Here is a 16417-nt window from a genome sequence, read left to right as displayed (position 1 = left end):
TTTATCGACAATCATCATCTTCTGTTAGATTTTCGTTCAAACAAGATCAACGTGTCTTTAGAAATATCTGCACCTAAACGGTATCCTCTCGGTTTAGAACGTTCTCGACAAAACAGACTGTCGTTGGATGAGGGATGAGTGTAGGATATATGTGTAATATGTGTGTAATGTGTATGTTGCATGTGAGTATGTGTGTGTGAACGAGAGATGTAAAAAAGGAAACCGTAAGAATAAGATTGATTAAGGGACGAGGGGTGGGTTTGATATGACAGTTTTTAACAGCCATAGGAGTAACGTTGAGTGATCGGATACGGATGAGTGGTGGTAGTAAAAAATTGTTGATAAAGAATCAAATCTAATTACAGTAAGATATATAAATGTAGCTCACATCATAATCAGAAAATATGTACAAAGGTGATAAAAAACACATCGACAACGAACGAGACAACACATCCAACGAGCGAGCCACTATTTTAATGGTCACAGCTGTAAAGAGCAATTATATATAAAGGTATAAGAGACGCATATATACGTATATTCAATGTATATGCATTATGTTATTATAGGTATAGTGTAAATACATAAAATATACATGTATATGTGGCACACGATTAAGGGGGGGTTTGGTAAGATTGATTAAGGGACGAGGGGTGGGTTTGATATGACAGTTTTTAACAGCCATAGGAGTAACGTTGAGTGATCGGATACGGATGAGTGGTGGTAGTAAAAAATTGTTGATAAAGAATCAAATTAATTACAGTAAGATATATAAATGTAGCTCACATCATAATCAGAAATATGTACAAAGGTTGATAAAAAACACATCGACAACGAACGAGAAAACATCCAACGAGCGAGCCACTATTTTAATGGTCACAGCTGTAAAGAGCAATTATATAAAAGGTATAAGAGACGCATATTACGTATATTCAATGTATATGCATTATGTTATTATAGGTATAGTGTAAATACATAAAATATACATGTATATGTGGCACACGATTAAGGGGGGGTTTGGTAATAGTGAATATGAGAGATGATGATGATGATGATGGTAGTATCGAGACTCGGAATCGAAAGAGGAGCTTAAAGGAATACGGTAACATGTAGTACGAACGACCATTGGTTAAAGTACGAAGAAATAGAAAAGATAAGAGAGGAGGAAAAAGTTTTTATCGTCGCCGTACGATCGGAAAGAGAAGAAGCACGAGAGAGAGAGAGAAGAGGGAGAGAGAGAGAGTGAGAGAAAAGAAAAATGGAAAGGAGATAAAGGAAGGAAAATTATCTTGAAAAAACGTAAGTCTCATTTTGCAAACTATATTTTATGCTTATTCTAACCATTATTCGCGTGGTTATTCGCGTTAATTCATACAGCGACGAGGGGAATTTATGGCATTCTAAAAGCGTTCACTCACGTCGCGTCGTAACAAGACTTTAATAGTGTGATAACGAGTGTGCGTAATACAAAAAAGGAGAAAAGAAACAGACGACAAGTTTACGGCTACAGGTATCAGTCACGCACGTGGGTTTACGTACAACACACTGTCCATAATACCTTTTCTTCTATAATGATGTCTATCGTGCTGGATCAAACAAGTAAGAGAGAGAGAGAGAGAGAGAGAGAGAAAGGAATATGGCAATGGACGGTGCGTGAGAGCGGTGAAGATGCGGTACGGGGGGGATTCCAGATTGCAACGCGATATCGAAGTTGGAAGCGCGTTCAGGTGTGATCAATAAAAAAGAAGAAGAAGAAGAAGAAGGAAAAAAGTAAAATAGAAGAAGGATGAGGGGTGATATTGCGAAAAAAAGAAAGACGGAAGAGCGAGCGGGATCGGAGGTATGGTCGATTCGATTCTTGGTCAATAATTTGGAAAGCTGATTAGGAAGAATCGATTTACTTTATGCTGACGCTGAAGGGTCTTTCTCGTCAGACGGCTCACCAATGGATTTAGCCAAAAAGGAGGATCTCTCTCTACTATTTCCTTGCGACAAATTTTTCCGTGCGGCGTTTGCAATTTGGATTCTGCCTCTTTCGAGGATGGATATATATCTCTAACGCATATATCGGTTGGATGTATGTCGGAAAATAGGATCGTTCGTGGCTGAAGCAGAAAGGAAAGACATGTGGTGTAAGAAAGGGGGAAGAGAAAGAGAGATAGAGATAGAGAAAGATAGAGAAGGGGGTAGGTAGGGGGTGTGGGAGAGGATCTGTAAAAGGAAGGGCGAAAAATGTGGTGGGTCGAACACTAGCGAGCAGCAAAATGAACTTTGCAGCGGGCTCTGTGCTAGGCTGAATCAGCGGTGATGGCGCGACGAAGTTAAGGAAGATTCGCTTCTCGCTTTTCGTTCACTTTTTTTTTCTTTCTCTTTTCAGAAGAGAGAAGGGGACTCTCTCTTTCTGCCGATTTGCGGAGAAGAAGAATAGAGGTACTGGAAGGAAGCTAGCTATCTCCTGGAAGTCGAAGTTACCTTCAGCGGCTGCCACCGGTGCCTCCTACTTCCAGAAGATGGCACAGGCGCTCCCGTCGTCCATCATGCACTCTGGAATACAGAACAGAATAAAGAAATGGCATTGGGCCGAACAAATTTATACGATTCTTCTTCATTCGTTCGTTCGTTCGTTCGTTCGTTCTCTCGTTCGCTCGTTCGTTCTTTCGTTCTTTCTTTCGTTCTTTCTTTCGTTCTTTCGTACTTTTGTACTTTTCATTCCCCGACGCAGTTGCATCAGGGACGCGCAACCCGGTACTTTGGTTCTTCCGCTATTAGATTATTCAAATGTATGATATATTAAGAAATACAAGTATATGTTTTATAGAATATTAAATACACAATTCGCAATTATTCATATTCCTTTCTATCATCGCAATGTATAATACAATAAATATAAAACCTTTTGTTTTTTAACGCTTCTTCGTCAAAAAATTCAAGAACTATCACCGAAAAGATGGAGTAAGAAACCTCGAGAATATGAATAAAAAATAGAGAGTCCTGATAAACTCTCTCGTCCCTTTCATTATTGTACCTCGATATCGAGGGTCGCAACTTCCTTCGTCGGTATACCGCATCCTGCGCGTGAATGAGCTTAATGACCCGTTCTCGCGGAGGTTATGGAGATGTAAAATTGGTGAACCGAGTTAAAGGTCGTCGTCGTCGTCGTCGTCATAGTCGTTGTCGTAGTAGTAGTAGTAGTAGTAGTAGTAGTCGCGGATGTTAGATGCGAGAGCTCATTCCATGAGGTTCCTTCTACCGACTCGCGCCTTCCAACCAAGCTGCTCTAGGGCACATTTAAGGATTTGTCTCGGGAAATTAGATTCTCGCCTGACTTGCAGCCTCGTTGCATCTCCGCTTTCTCTGGATTCTTCTTCCTCATACTTCGTGTCCCATCCGCCAGCCCACATCATTTTACCCCTTCTCCGTTAACTTCTCCAGCAGCTTTTCCACAGGGTCGTCCCTTAAACCGTCCACCAACCACCAACCACCACCACCACCACCACCAGCACTACCACCCCTTTAACCGTCCTCACCGCCATTCCTTACAAGCGAAGATTCTCCTTCCGTTAGCCTCGGGTACTTTTCAGCGAACCATTCGTTCCTTCTCATTGTCGCGTCAGGACACCGTGGGGACCCAAGAATTGAAGCTTTGTCGCTTTAGAGCTGACTGTTAACGTTCCACTCTCAAAGACTTTCTTTCTGATGGTCTTGTTGAGTCGACTGAGAAATTAACCTTCTACGAAGAATTTATCTTCTTACGAATTGGACGACGAATAAAGAAAGTATTGTATTTCATTCGTGTATCAAGAAGAACTTCGTATTCAATCTTATTGTTCTTTGTGGTTTCTGTGAATGAATGAATCGTGTCAGGATTTATGTCTAATAAAACGAATCAAATTTTTGACCTCTCTTTTTTCTTAATTAATAATAAAAAATCATTGCGTATAATATTTTACAATTTTAGTATGTTAAACGTATTTTACATTGTTATAAGGTTAAAAATATGAATTTTTCAACGTTTCAAAAATACACCCAAGAAATTTCCATCGATCGCGTAAGAGAAATGTACGTCACATTGGCTAACCCAAAGTTAGCTTACCAGCAATGAAGGTACCAGCCAAGGCTCCTGATATCTCAGGATACGTTTATCTCTACAAAGGTAGTAAGACGAGTGATGGCGATGGAGGTAAGGTGGCTCGCCGAGGGATCGAAACTTATCTACTTGTTCAACTAGCTTCGGTACAGCTCCCACTTCACCCTTATCCAGTTGGAGAACTCCAGCCCGGCCAGACTTCAACCAACTTTCACGTGAGATACGTATTTCTCAAATCTGTTTCTCTCCGTGTAGACTTAATTCCATTTACTTCTCAAGACTCCTGCGAAAAATCGCTTCAATAAAAATGTCACTTTCACGGTACGAACTTTCATAGTTCACTTTTATTTTTTTCTTTCCTATACAAATTTCCCAGCCGTTTTTTTACGTTAATTAAAACCACGATGCTGTATACTGAATCGCATGAAACTAAATAATAATAGTCTGTCATGTTCCCAGAGGAGTATCAATTAAGAACGTTGTCTTACGATTAGTAACATCTCACGTGCTGACTAATAATAATCGCGGATCTCCTAAGCTAATCGTATCTAATGCCAGGGGACAAATTAGACATTCAACATTGGTAGTAGGATCTCAAACTTTGACCCTTGATGCCAGAGACACACAGCGGATGTGAATTCTCACCCCTTGCCGATTAGAAATGTCGTGGAAAGGAGACGTTGACGACGAGACACGGAACTTGGAAGAGAAACCCGTTAAGGTGTAGGCAGAAACCGTGCCGAGATAGAGAAAGAGGGAATGGAAGGAGGAGGAAGGAGGGAGGAGGGAGAAGGGAGAAGGAGGAAGGAAGAAGGGAGATTCTGAAACCATCTTGGGTGATAGAACGTGGCAAAGGCAAGAGACGAATCCTGGTTTAGGAAATATCCAGGAGGTTAGGTCGGAGAAAGCGGTTCGTTCGTGTTACTGAAGTTCACTAACCCCCTGATTGAACTTCACGAGTACGTGAGTACAGTGTAGTATCTACGTAGGTATAGTACGTAGCATCTCTCTCAACTGCAACAGCAACAGGAGCAGTAGCGCAGCAGCAGCAGCAGCAGCAGCAGCAGTAGCAGCAGCGGCAGCAGCAGCAGCAGTAGCAGCAGCAGCATCAGCAGCACCACCAGCAGCAACGAGGCATCGGATCACTCAGCCTACATCCGCGTCAAGGCGAGGCTTTGTAAGGCCGTACCGAGCTAGGCGACCGGAGATTACAATGGCATCTCCTCCAGATTAGCATATGAATTACGATCCCCCTGTGCACTTTCCTTCCCTCCTTGTCGGCTTCCCTTCTTCCTTCTATTGCTCTTCCATTCCCTTCTTGTGGAACGTTTGATGCACACGGATTCTTCTTACAGGGGAAAGCATTAGACCCGATGAAAAAAGGCTGAATCTTCTCTATCTACTTGTAACTCGTTCTGCTTTATAATATTTTCAAGTGGACAGATGAGAAGACGTATCTCGGAAATGTTTTCTCGTTTTATGAAGTTAACATTTTATCAAGTTTAACCATCAGACATATTACGAATTTGATGTAACAGTGTAATTTGAATTCGTCGTATTTTGAAGAAATTCAACGGTGAGACACATGTGTCTTTAGAAGCTTCCAAAATGTATGAGCTCGTTGTGAATCATCAGGGTTGTCATGCGGGCTCGTAGTGGAAGACACTAAACTAAGTTCGAAGTTTGAACGTTTGAAGATTATCACCGATGTTCATATATCTTTATAGTTTGTTTCGTTCGTCTCTCTACGTCGGTAATAATGATACTACTAGGATTGTAGAGACCGAATGTTGGGCCGATCGATTTCACTCTCCTGACAAGAAACGTGGGAGGGCGGACCGGGGGTGGGCGGTTCGGTCTATGCAATTTCGAAAGTCACTGAGGGAGGACGTCGTCGTTGTTATTGAATTCGATGGTGTCGATAAAATCGATGCGTTCTAAAAATGTAACGATGTCTCTGGAGGATCGTCGTAATAATGGATGTACGGCGACAAATGTTTGTGTTATATTCAGAGCGCGTTTTTCACAATATTTACGTACCGTCAACAGATTTTTAACCGCGTATTCTACAGTCCGGTGCTATTTGCATCCTAGGGAATGGATATCTGTGTGCATGTGTGTGCATGTGCGTGTGTTATGGCATTCGCGTATTTTGTAGATTCCAATAGAATTTTGCGAACGATTCGTATATGCTAGGTTGAAGATTACGTATGGATTGCTGAATTGCCCATATATATTCGTTATTAACTTTGCGCATCACGTTCGTATACATCGCTAGAGAGATTGACGTATTCTCTCGTGTCGAATCTGATCCTAGTTAAATGTTATCGACGTTTTCAAATCTCTACAATGTGACGCATCCATTGTTAACGGTACGTCGGTATTATGTAACTATGAACTTTCTTTCAAGGTTCCTTTCGCAACATTTCGAAAACCGGGCGGGCGCTGTTTGTGTCGTGAACAAACACAGAGAGTAGGTCTCATTTACTGAAACTCCAAGCACGACCCCGGGTAGCCCGCTAAAAGCTACCGGGAATTCAATCAGCTTTTACGCAGAAAGCCAAACACATCTGGCTGAGTGCCAGAGATAGGAGAAAATTTGGAGCAATGGTCGACCGAGATGACGAGAACGGAAGAAGGACCGATCCTGAATTGCTAGAAAATTCTATAAAAAAGAAAAAAAAAGAATATACGAAGAAAGAAAAATATAATAGATAAAAAGAATCTTCGACGCTAAAAGTCTTTAGAAACGTATTATCCTTTTTTTGGAATACGAAAAATAGACCGCTGAGGCGGATCCAGGGTCGTTCTTAGATTTTCCGAAAGGTTCAATTTCGTTAAACCTGAATGCATAATAATTAAGGTAGACAGAAGTATTGATCATGGTCGAATATTATAAATAAGAATTTATGAAAATATTCAAATTTTATCTATTAGATGAATCGGTCGTTCTCACCTCCGCGGTTTTCACTGTCCGCCGGCTTCACTTGAATAGGACGGTTCATCTGAAACAAAAAGAATTCGTACCAATTAATCATAGCTAGCAAACGGTGTTGAATTTATCAATCTATCTGTTAATACAAGTATCATGGGGTATCAAGAAAATATCCTATATTCTATATTCAGTTACTATTGATAATCCTTCCTCTTCTGACAACAACGAAAAGTTGTACATAAGAGGAGCGACATAAGAGAGAAGAAAAATCTAAAGAAATAGAAGAAGAAATCCTGTTTCTTGCAGTATTAAGGAGAAAAGAAACGAATTGCTCTAGAAAGCGTGCAACAAAACGGAAGTGTCGTTATTTGTTCAGTAGGAAGTGTCCAGTGGAGGTGTACATTCGTTCCTTCGTCACTTTGCCCTCGCTCAAACACCATCAGAGATGGTGAGAGGTACCTCTGTAGATGACAGGTCCGACTGTCAGGGAATAAGGGTGGTAAAGACGACGACGACGACGACGACGACGAAGGATAAGGAGAAAGATCCTGGTAGACGGTGTGAAAGGGGAAAACGTTGAGATCGAAGACAGATATGGAAGAGAGAGAGAGAGAGAGATGAGAAGGATAGCGGGACCTTTCGTGGTGGTCCTTTCCGTAGGAATCTTTTGGACCGCAACATAGATGGTTTGGACTCTGAGAACAAATAACATTGTTTATTTGCCGGACCACGCCGTCGCAGCACGCTCTACTTCTCTCATCCAGGGATCCAGATGCATGATTCATGACACAGGGGACAAACCACCGTAACTTCGATATTCTTCGAGAGACCCTCTCACACTCCTTGTGTGTTTCCCGTTTTTCACCCTAGCACACAAACATTCCCTTTTACCGAGGATGCTCCTTCCAATAAGGCGTTATCCTATCAGTCCACTTGGAAATGCTTTCTCCGGCCAATTTTCCTTCCGACGGCGCTCTCCCACATGCACGAACAAAAGGGACTACTTCCTTCTATTTTACCGACACGATTTCTCTAATCTATTTTGATAAAGAATTTCAACTAATTCGATCCTTATTCGATTTTCCGTTAAGTTTTACAAATGAATTCATTTAAGGTTGGATACAATGTTTGTCTTGATAACGAATTAACGTAATGGGAATGATGATTACGAACGATTTAGCATCGATTCGAATTTCGGGATTCCGGAAAGAGATTAGGACCGCTTAAGGAACGATGAATCTTAGAAGTGGGAGCACGAAATCTGGTCTTTAACATGGACATGACACGCTCGGGATCCCTTCGAATGCCACGACCATCTGTCTTCTGACTCGCTACTTTTTTTCATTATACGGTATTTCCCATAAGAATTGCCAGGGGGTAGAAGGCAAAAAGAAAGGAAGATAGAGAAGGAGCGTGCGGTAGATGAGAACGTGCGAGGCAGCCCCAAAACTTTTTCTTCCTGCGCGCATGCCAGATACCAAGGGGAATTGGTCGCATTGCAGGGGTCAGTGCCATGACCACGTGGATCTTCTGCACGCTATATGCTTTTCGTGAGTAGGGCAGAAAAAACAATACGAAAGGGAGAGGGTAACAGTCGTATACAATTACTAAGTTTTGTTGAGTTTTTTTAAGAGATCGATGGTAAATAAATGATTTCTTCTTTTATGGTAGCTGCGGTACGAAAGAAAAATGTTTTGCTAAGAAATAAAAGAAAAGTTTAAGAAGGAGATGGGGCAGGCAGGCCATCCTAAACACTGTTCACGGATCAGGAAATTAAGCTTGGAGAGTGGTAGTCATTAGACGTTTGTTGTCGCCTCGTTGTCGGGGGAACATCGTGTGCTACTAAAGATACCGGAACTGAGATACGACTATTTCTCAGCTATTCTCCCTGTCGCCTCCTTCGAGAAACTTTAACGCTGAATGCGTCCCATAAATGTCACTTACGACTCGACAGTTTTCCTACTGGATTCCTACTTTCGTCTCTTCGACAATAATTATTAAGACAAATGGTTATAAGTACTTTATCGAACTCTGAAAGTTGACGCCAGCTAAGTACCGACTCGGTTAAGCGCGAACTCGTTGCAAGTATCTACCAATTCGGTTTCCTAAGAATTAACCATCCGAACGATAGAAACGATTTTTTAATTATTTAATAGAATTCACAAATCCAATATTTTTAATATGTAAATGTATATTTCGAAAAAGAGAGTATGTTTAGTATTGGAAATCCGTGAAGCCAATTAATCGGTTATCAGTCGATACCTTATAAATGAATGTGATCGCTAAGGAAACTTAGTTTTCTAGTTAAAAACAAAAGGAAAAAAACGGGCAGAAAATAAATAAATCAAATGAAAGCGAGGAAGATAATTATATTCGAAGTTAAAGTTTTAATGGACAGCATGTGCTTCGACAAAAGCAACTAGCTCTTATTAATAGGTATAGCTCTTTCATAACGACATGGCGGAGCTCGCTCCGCGCCTTTATTTAATGATCGCGTTACGATCGAGCGTCGACCCTTTGGCAATTCGTGTCATCAGGCATGTGCACTTAGAAAATCGATTCCCTTGAGAGGCACCACTCAAGATAGATGCTAATAAGTAAATGTGTTTGCCGAGACCCGAGCGCGCATCACGGGTAATTAATTAAGCTCGATTATCTATGTACACTGCGGGGAAAGCGAGCGTTGCTTTTCTCTAGGTAGATAGATGTAGAACGATATCCCTCAAAAGGAAGAATCACGAGTAACCTGGCAATTTTCATCCTACCAATTTCGTATTCCTCTATTTGACACTCCCCTTCAATCCTTACTTCCGAAGAATCGCAAATAAAATATAGATAGATACACGAATAAATAGGGAATAAATAGGAAATAAATATTTGAAGGGATATAGCAGATAAAATCTTCCTATATTCAAGTGGTCTGAAAGAGAGAGAGAGAGAGAGAGAAAGATAGAGAAACCCCAAGGACCCGTTGCTACAAGGCCATAAGAGAATTTGCAGTTGGAACGTGGAAAGCTTCGTGGAACTTATCCTCCTCCTCCTCCTACGACGATATATCCACAACTCCCCCTACTACTGCCCCTACTACTCCCCCTTTTGCTTCTTCATCCTTCTCGTTCTTCTTCTCTTCTTTTTTTCCCTCCTTCCTTCCTCTTCCTTTCTTTTTTTTATTTTCTTTTTTCAACAAGCAAACGCACGAGCCTTAGGAAAGCCACGTAAAATCCAGATATCGAATGGGTGGAGGCTGATAAGCGGCGAATTGAATGGTGAATACCGTTTCGGAAATTGAATAAGCTATCGTGGCTGTGCCGAAGCGCCAAGTGGAAACCCGGTATTTGACCTGGCTGCGTGCAATCAATGTACTGATTGGAGATAAGGGCTCGCCCTGCGGACTCCCTCTGGCATCCTCTACGGCATGATTTATATAGGTATGGCCTTCGCCGGCGATGTATTCATTACTTGATTACCCTTCAGCGAGTTAATTTCGATCATGGCCACGTAACGAGTCGGATGACTTCATCTCTTCTATTAGGATCTTTTTACTTTTCAGCATGATGCGATCAAATAGGAGTGCGGAATTGCCTATAGTTTCTATCTATACTCTTTCTCTCGTATTCCGATCAATACCATCGATTGTAAAATACCGATAGGGTAATTCATATTTTTGTTCATTTAAAACCGTTGGTAGATTCTAATTAATAATTACGATTTGATAAAGAATTATTTGCATATTGGAATATATAAAGAGGGTAATAATTGGTCGGTCAAAGAAATAGATTAATCGAGCATTTTTCGTAAACGTTATTTATCTAGATAGTAAAATGAATTCAATAGTAAGCTTTATTAGTGATCATTTAAAAGGAAAAGATTATTAAATAAAAATGTACTTTGAAGGAACTATCCATCAATTTCCCTTTTATCGATACTATATAAAGACATAGATGCAATTCATGTCTCATTGAACATTCAGGCCTGTTTGATAGGATGCATATTAACTGGAGGAACGATCGCTTCGGAAAGTTCGAATCCGGTGATCGTTTAACAACATTTCCGCGTTACACTGGACCGATTTGCTCGCAAGTTTCGAACCGGGAGACATGGAGTAGGAAGGACAAGGAGGAGGAGGAGGAGGAGAAGGAGGAAATAGAAGGTAGAAGAGAGCGGTCGTCTGCAGGTGCGCACTCGACTCGAGTTAACTTTGATGATTCTCTTCCACGTACACGGTAACCGTTGGGAAACTGTATATCCCACGAAATCTGCATCCGCGGTCGCCCCGGTAATATAGCTAATTTGTCGAATGTTCCAAAGCAAATGCATTTCTCCTCCTTCGTGTATGCTTCTCGCGCTGGGTGCCGTACATTCTGTGTGTGTGTGTGTGTGTGTGTGTGGGTAGGTACGCTAGAAGTCCGTGGGAGGAACAGAGAGATACAGATATAGTTGGGAAACAGGAGGAATGGAGAAGGATGAGATGCTTCCTAGCATATTAGATCTAAGTGGATTCCACAGCCGAGTTAATTGGCGAATTAATTGAAACTGAAAATTCATTTAGAGCTAATTGTAAGTATTATATACATACAATTGATATTTTACGATCAGCGTGGATGGGGAAACAGTTTTATCTTCATGGACGAGTCTTCTAACTTTTCAAAGTTTTAACACGATATTCTTACCATTTCGTTGATTAATTAACTATAAACAGACGGATATATCAGGGGGCAAAGTAAATTGAAATGAGATAAGAGTAGAAGTTGGTACGTGACACGTTTAACGAACGAGCGTTCGTGCGAAAGAAGAGAAGAATCGCGTTAACTCGTGAAACAGGATGCGATATCAAAGGTAAGAAGAATATATTTCAACGTTTCCGGTTGGAGATTTTGTTATCGTGTTTCTTCGATACAAAGATATTCTGTGATCACTCGGATTTCACTCCTCCTCTCTCTCTCTGTTTCTCTCTCTTTTTCACTTTTTCTTCTTTTTATTTTGAAATTTTGCCCCCGCCAATCGGTTGTGACGTTTTTCTCTAACACTTCGCAAATATTTGAACGGCAACTATACTCTTCCCAAAGAGCATTTGAGTTGAGTGAGCTTTTGCACCCTCGCTGAGCCAATCGACGTTTACCGATTGTAATCTAAGCCAATGCCTCGCTGCGCATTAAATGTCAAATGTTATCCAATTCTTTCTCTTTCTCTCTGTGTTTCGAATTCGCGTTGCTTCGGTGCTCGTTTTCATGTATGCACGTTTGTACAGACCTCGGAAAATCGGTTGGGTTGACGCAATTGTCGCGACGGTTTACGCGAAGCTCTTTGATGCGGTTTTTTTCGTCACGTATCTACTAGTACCTATGTTCAACACATTTCGATGCCTGGTTATTACTAATGCTTTCGCGAGTAACAAACCTTTATAGATAAAAAGATTACGCGTTACAATTGACGGATCGATTAATTGAACGGGTAACGGTCTCTTTGTTTATTCGACGCACAAAAATAGGCAAGAATTACGAGGAGGAGATGAAAAGTATAATGCGTCAAATGAAAGATATAATTTTAGCTTTCATAAAAGTCGAGAGTTAATTTAAGGGCAACGATACATTCGCTCGATAACATTTTCCGCTACTTGGAGCCACTTAATAAGATACTTTTCCCAATTTCTGCTTACCCCAATAATCTCCCCGATCCCTCCCCGACCACCGTTCCCTCGTACCATCCTTCCTTCCTTCCCCTTTTTCAATTTGCGAAGATAATAAAATTGCACTTTTAATAATGTCCAGTCGAATTTGCGAAACTGCGAAGGTTTTCATTTAAATCTGCTCTCAGCAGTGTTTAAATTCGTGATGGGAATTAACATGCACGAGGGTTCGGGTCGATAACGTGCGCTCGTCCACGTTATGCTGTTGAATCAGTCGTCTAGTAAAAGGGGGAGGAGTCTGCCGGCTCTCTACAATAAGCAACGCATACTATATTTTCAATTCATCACTATGCCACGACGATTCTATAAGATAGAACAACAGAAGCTGTTATTTCTTTGGAAACTAAGAAAGTAGCCTTACATTTCTCCTAAATATATCACGAGTTACCTAATTAAAAGTTCTGTCGAGAGGGAACATCTTGAATTTCCATGGTAATTGAAGATTTTCTCTTGCGATTTCTACAAAACTTGAACAACTGTTCTAAGCAATACCCGCTATCATTGAGTTTGTAAAAATAATATTAATGTTAAAAGAAAATATATTAATATTGATTGTTTAAATAGAAAATACGGAAAGGATAAGATCGTAGATCATCGAAAGAGATTTGTTGAATGTTATCAGTTGGTTTGCATACCTAGCAGGAGATGATGATAGGATGGGAAAGGGATAGATAGATAACGGGTATAAGATTTGAGATTGATGAACAGTTGGGAAACGGTGTTTCCATGTGGCGTCGACGATGGCAACGATGGAGAGCATTTACTACGACGCTATGCGTCGGCACATTCACGTGTGCTGCTGAATTAATTGATGCACGACTCTGCATCAGCAGCAGCAGCAGCAGCATCCTTGTCGTCTCGTGAGAACGCGTCATGTGTACCGGTGGGACTACCACCGGCGTTTCTCTTCCTCTTCCTCCGTCCGCTTCCAACGTCCGACGTTTCCGATACAAACACTCACGCGTATGTGCGCGTATAATATACGACAACGGGCAGCGCTGGCGCCGAAGGAACCGACGCGAATCGACAGGGAAAGGGATAAATGGACGTCGTGCCTGAAATATCAGCGTCGGAAGACTACCCGCGTTAACCGAATTGCCAAACCCAAACCCAAACCCAAGCTCGAACCCCTTTAAGCCGAAGCCGTGAAGCTGATCCTTTAAACATGACTATTTTTTATGCACTTTCATGAAAAACACACCGATTATAGGATAAACGATTATTATTGGATATTATTTTCAATGGACGAGACTTGCAACAAATCTACGAGAAATAATTAATGTTTTAAGAGATATATCAATGTACTATTAATGTTCCTCTGTTCATTTTTTATACGAATGCAAATGTATACATTGACTGTACCTTTTGTATCTACGATTTTGATCTTAAAAACGAAGCATGCAAAAAGGCATTAATGTTAGGATATACCCTTCTATATGACGGCTTAGCATGGAACACAAAAGTAATTTCTAAAATATCCATACGATAGATCAAAGTGCTTTCGAACGAACCGAAGCACTTGGCTGCGGTAGAGCAGCTGCTTTTCTTCCTTCTAAACGGCACGGCGCGTGTCCGCAGGGTAGCTCTTAATGCAGTGAGGCGTGTACGTCATGCGTGTGCACGTTTGCATGTAGCGTTTCACCCCTATGCTGTCTCTCCGCTCTTTTTCGCCTAACGCACGCAGTACATTTGTATATGTTGCACCACGGGGAACTGGGAAACGTTATTGTAAGCGTTACGCGTAAAGAACGGTCAGAGACACAACATATGGTCGCGGTATAACGTAACGTTTGGCTCAACGAATGAGAACGAAAGCGAACGAGTTACCAGAAATAGTCACGCGTAAACGCAAACGAAGAAGATACTTTACGATACGAACGCGTGAAAAAGGGTTCCTCTCCTCCTCCTTCTTGATAAGATCCGTTTTCGCTCGGAAATTGAACACCGCTCGTAAAACCACCGTCGTCGTGATCGCATGCATTTTCACGTGCGCCTGTCAGGATTGCCAACGTTACTTTACCTGCCATCCTTTCTTTCTTTCTTTCGAAAATATCGTATGCATCGTTTCCCCCAATTTCCATTCAACCGAGACATCGCACACCGATACAAAGCGACGAGTTTTTACGAAAAAGAAAAGTATTACTTTTATTTTAATACAAATTCTCTAATACTCGCGACGAGTGTAAATTCTGTGTGGCCACGTGCGTGGAATCGATAATATCCTCGCGATCTTGTTACGAGAGAGTCACTTTAATTAAACCTGTCCTCTATTTGTCGCCAAAAGTAGAAAGAGTTAGGGGAAAAAGAGAAAAAAAAAAAGTAGTGACGATGAGTTTTTATGACACTCACCATTTGCATGTCGTTCCGACGCGACGATACCACTTCCAAAATGTGAACCATTGGTGCCAGTTTTGAAATGAAACAAAACGCAGTATTGCCGACCCGCGTGGCCGGCTCGCGAGTACTAGTAGTAGTGGTGCTGGTGGTGGTGGTGGTGGAGGTGGTGGTAGAAGTAGGGAGGGGCGAACAAAAATTTCGCACGCTTCGGGGATGCGCGTAAAACGCACTGTATCACAATCTGACGCGCTCTGACGCTCTGACGCTCTTTGTCGCTCGACGAAATAATAAATTCACAGAATGAGAGAAAAAAAACGCAGCGCAGGATTTCCTGACTTCACAAAAATATTGCACGTTGTTGGTAGTTGAGGAGCAATAATAGTAACAGTAGAAGTAGTAGCAATAGCGGAGTTGTAATCGTCGCACAATTTCTCATCGATAAAATGCGAAGATTTTATATTCTCCTCTCGTCTTGTTCCTTTTTATTCTTCTTCTTCTCGTTGTTCTTGTGACTCCTCGCTTCTGTTTACTAACGCGCGAAACCTGCTCCTGGTATCCCTTAGGAGCGAGCTTCTCTCGGAATTGTTGAACACAGTGTCCGGCTGCGCGAGCACGCGCGCGCACCGAAAAGGGCAAAAGAAAGTACGACGAAGGAGAGATGAGAGAAAGAGAGAAAGAGAGAGAGAGAGAGAGAGAGAGAGAGAGAGAGAGAGAGAAAGGGAGTAAAACCGAGCGGGAGAGAACCGAGCGAGAGAGCAAAGAAGACGGAGGGGACAGAGCTATAGATAAAACCCCGAACGCAGCTCGTCCGCGACTGATTCCCCAGGCCTACACGCACCCTCTAGTTTTCTCCCTTTCATCCCCCACTACCCACCCTCCTCACTGCCGCTGCTTCGTCCCCTCCCCCCCACCCATCTTCTCTCCTATATTCTCTCCTCCCCCACCTCCCGTTCTTCCTCCTCGCGCGCGTCTCCCTCTTATCCCCTACGAACGTCCCCCTCTTTGGATCTACGCACCCTTTGCGAGAAAACCCACGCACCCTTCGTTGCTGCGGACCCTCGCTCTCTCGCCTTTCCCTACCACCCCTCTTTCCGATTCTCCGTCCTTCACTACAGGACGCCGTCCATTTCTCTCTCTTTCTGTTTCTCCCCTGATATCGATAGAGAACACCCTAGCGTTCGGCCAATCAAAGGAACGCGAAACTTTTTCCTAGACCCTCGCGCCGTGCCTGCCTCGTGGTCCACGAAAAAGAATGGAGAAAAGAATATATCCGTGATGCGGGCAAGACTGTATGCGGTGTGCTTTGTACGAGTACAAAACTTTTTCTTTTATCATCGAGTATGTTTCATTTATTCGCACGATACCATAGGACTGA

The 16417-nt window shown here is 42.0% G+C and overlaps 1 protein-coding gene across 13 annotated transcripts in view; it reads right to left on the bottom strand.

The window, feature by feature from the left end:
* Window positions 1–16417, bottom strand: part of LOC122514038 (CUGBP Elav-like family member 4) — a 486258-nt gene that overhangs the window by 54451 nt on the left and 415390 nt on the right. For 3 of the 13 annotated variants that reach the window (XM_043630649.1, XM_043630653.1, XM_043630658.1), the window contains exons 1-2: window positions 15055–15870; window positions 7041–7089 (exon numbers count right to left, since the gene is read on the bottom strand). In XM_043630649.1, coding sequence (XP_043486584.1) covers window positions 7041–7089; window positions 15055–15105 — 100 coding nt within the window. In that variant the 5' untranslated portion in view covers window positions 15106–15870. Of the gene's footprint in view, window positions 1–2469; window positions 2542–3022; window positions 3042–7040; window positions 7090–15054; window positions 15871–16417 lie in introns of those variants that run through there. The other 10 variants (XM_043630660.1, XM_043630651.1, XM_043630652.1 and 7 more) reach the window with 6 other exon arrangements.

This window comes from Polistes fuscatus, unplaced genomic scaffold, assembly GCF_010416935.1.
Source record: "Polistes fuscatus isolate 324 unplaced genomic scaffold, CU_Pfus_HIC Scaffold13, whole genome shotgun sequence".
NCBI classification, from domain to species: Eukaryota; Metazoa; Arthropoda; class Insecta; order Hymenoptera; family Vespidae; genus Polistes; species Polistes fuscatus.
This window is presented reverse-complemented; position numbering and strand designations above follow the sequence as displayed.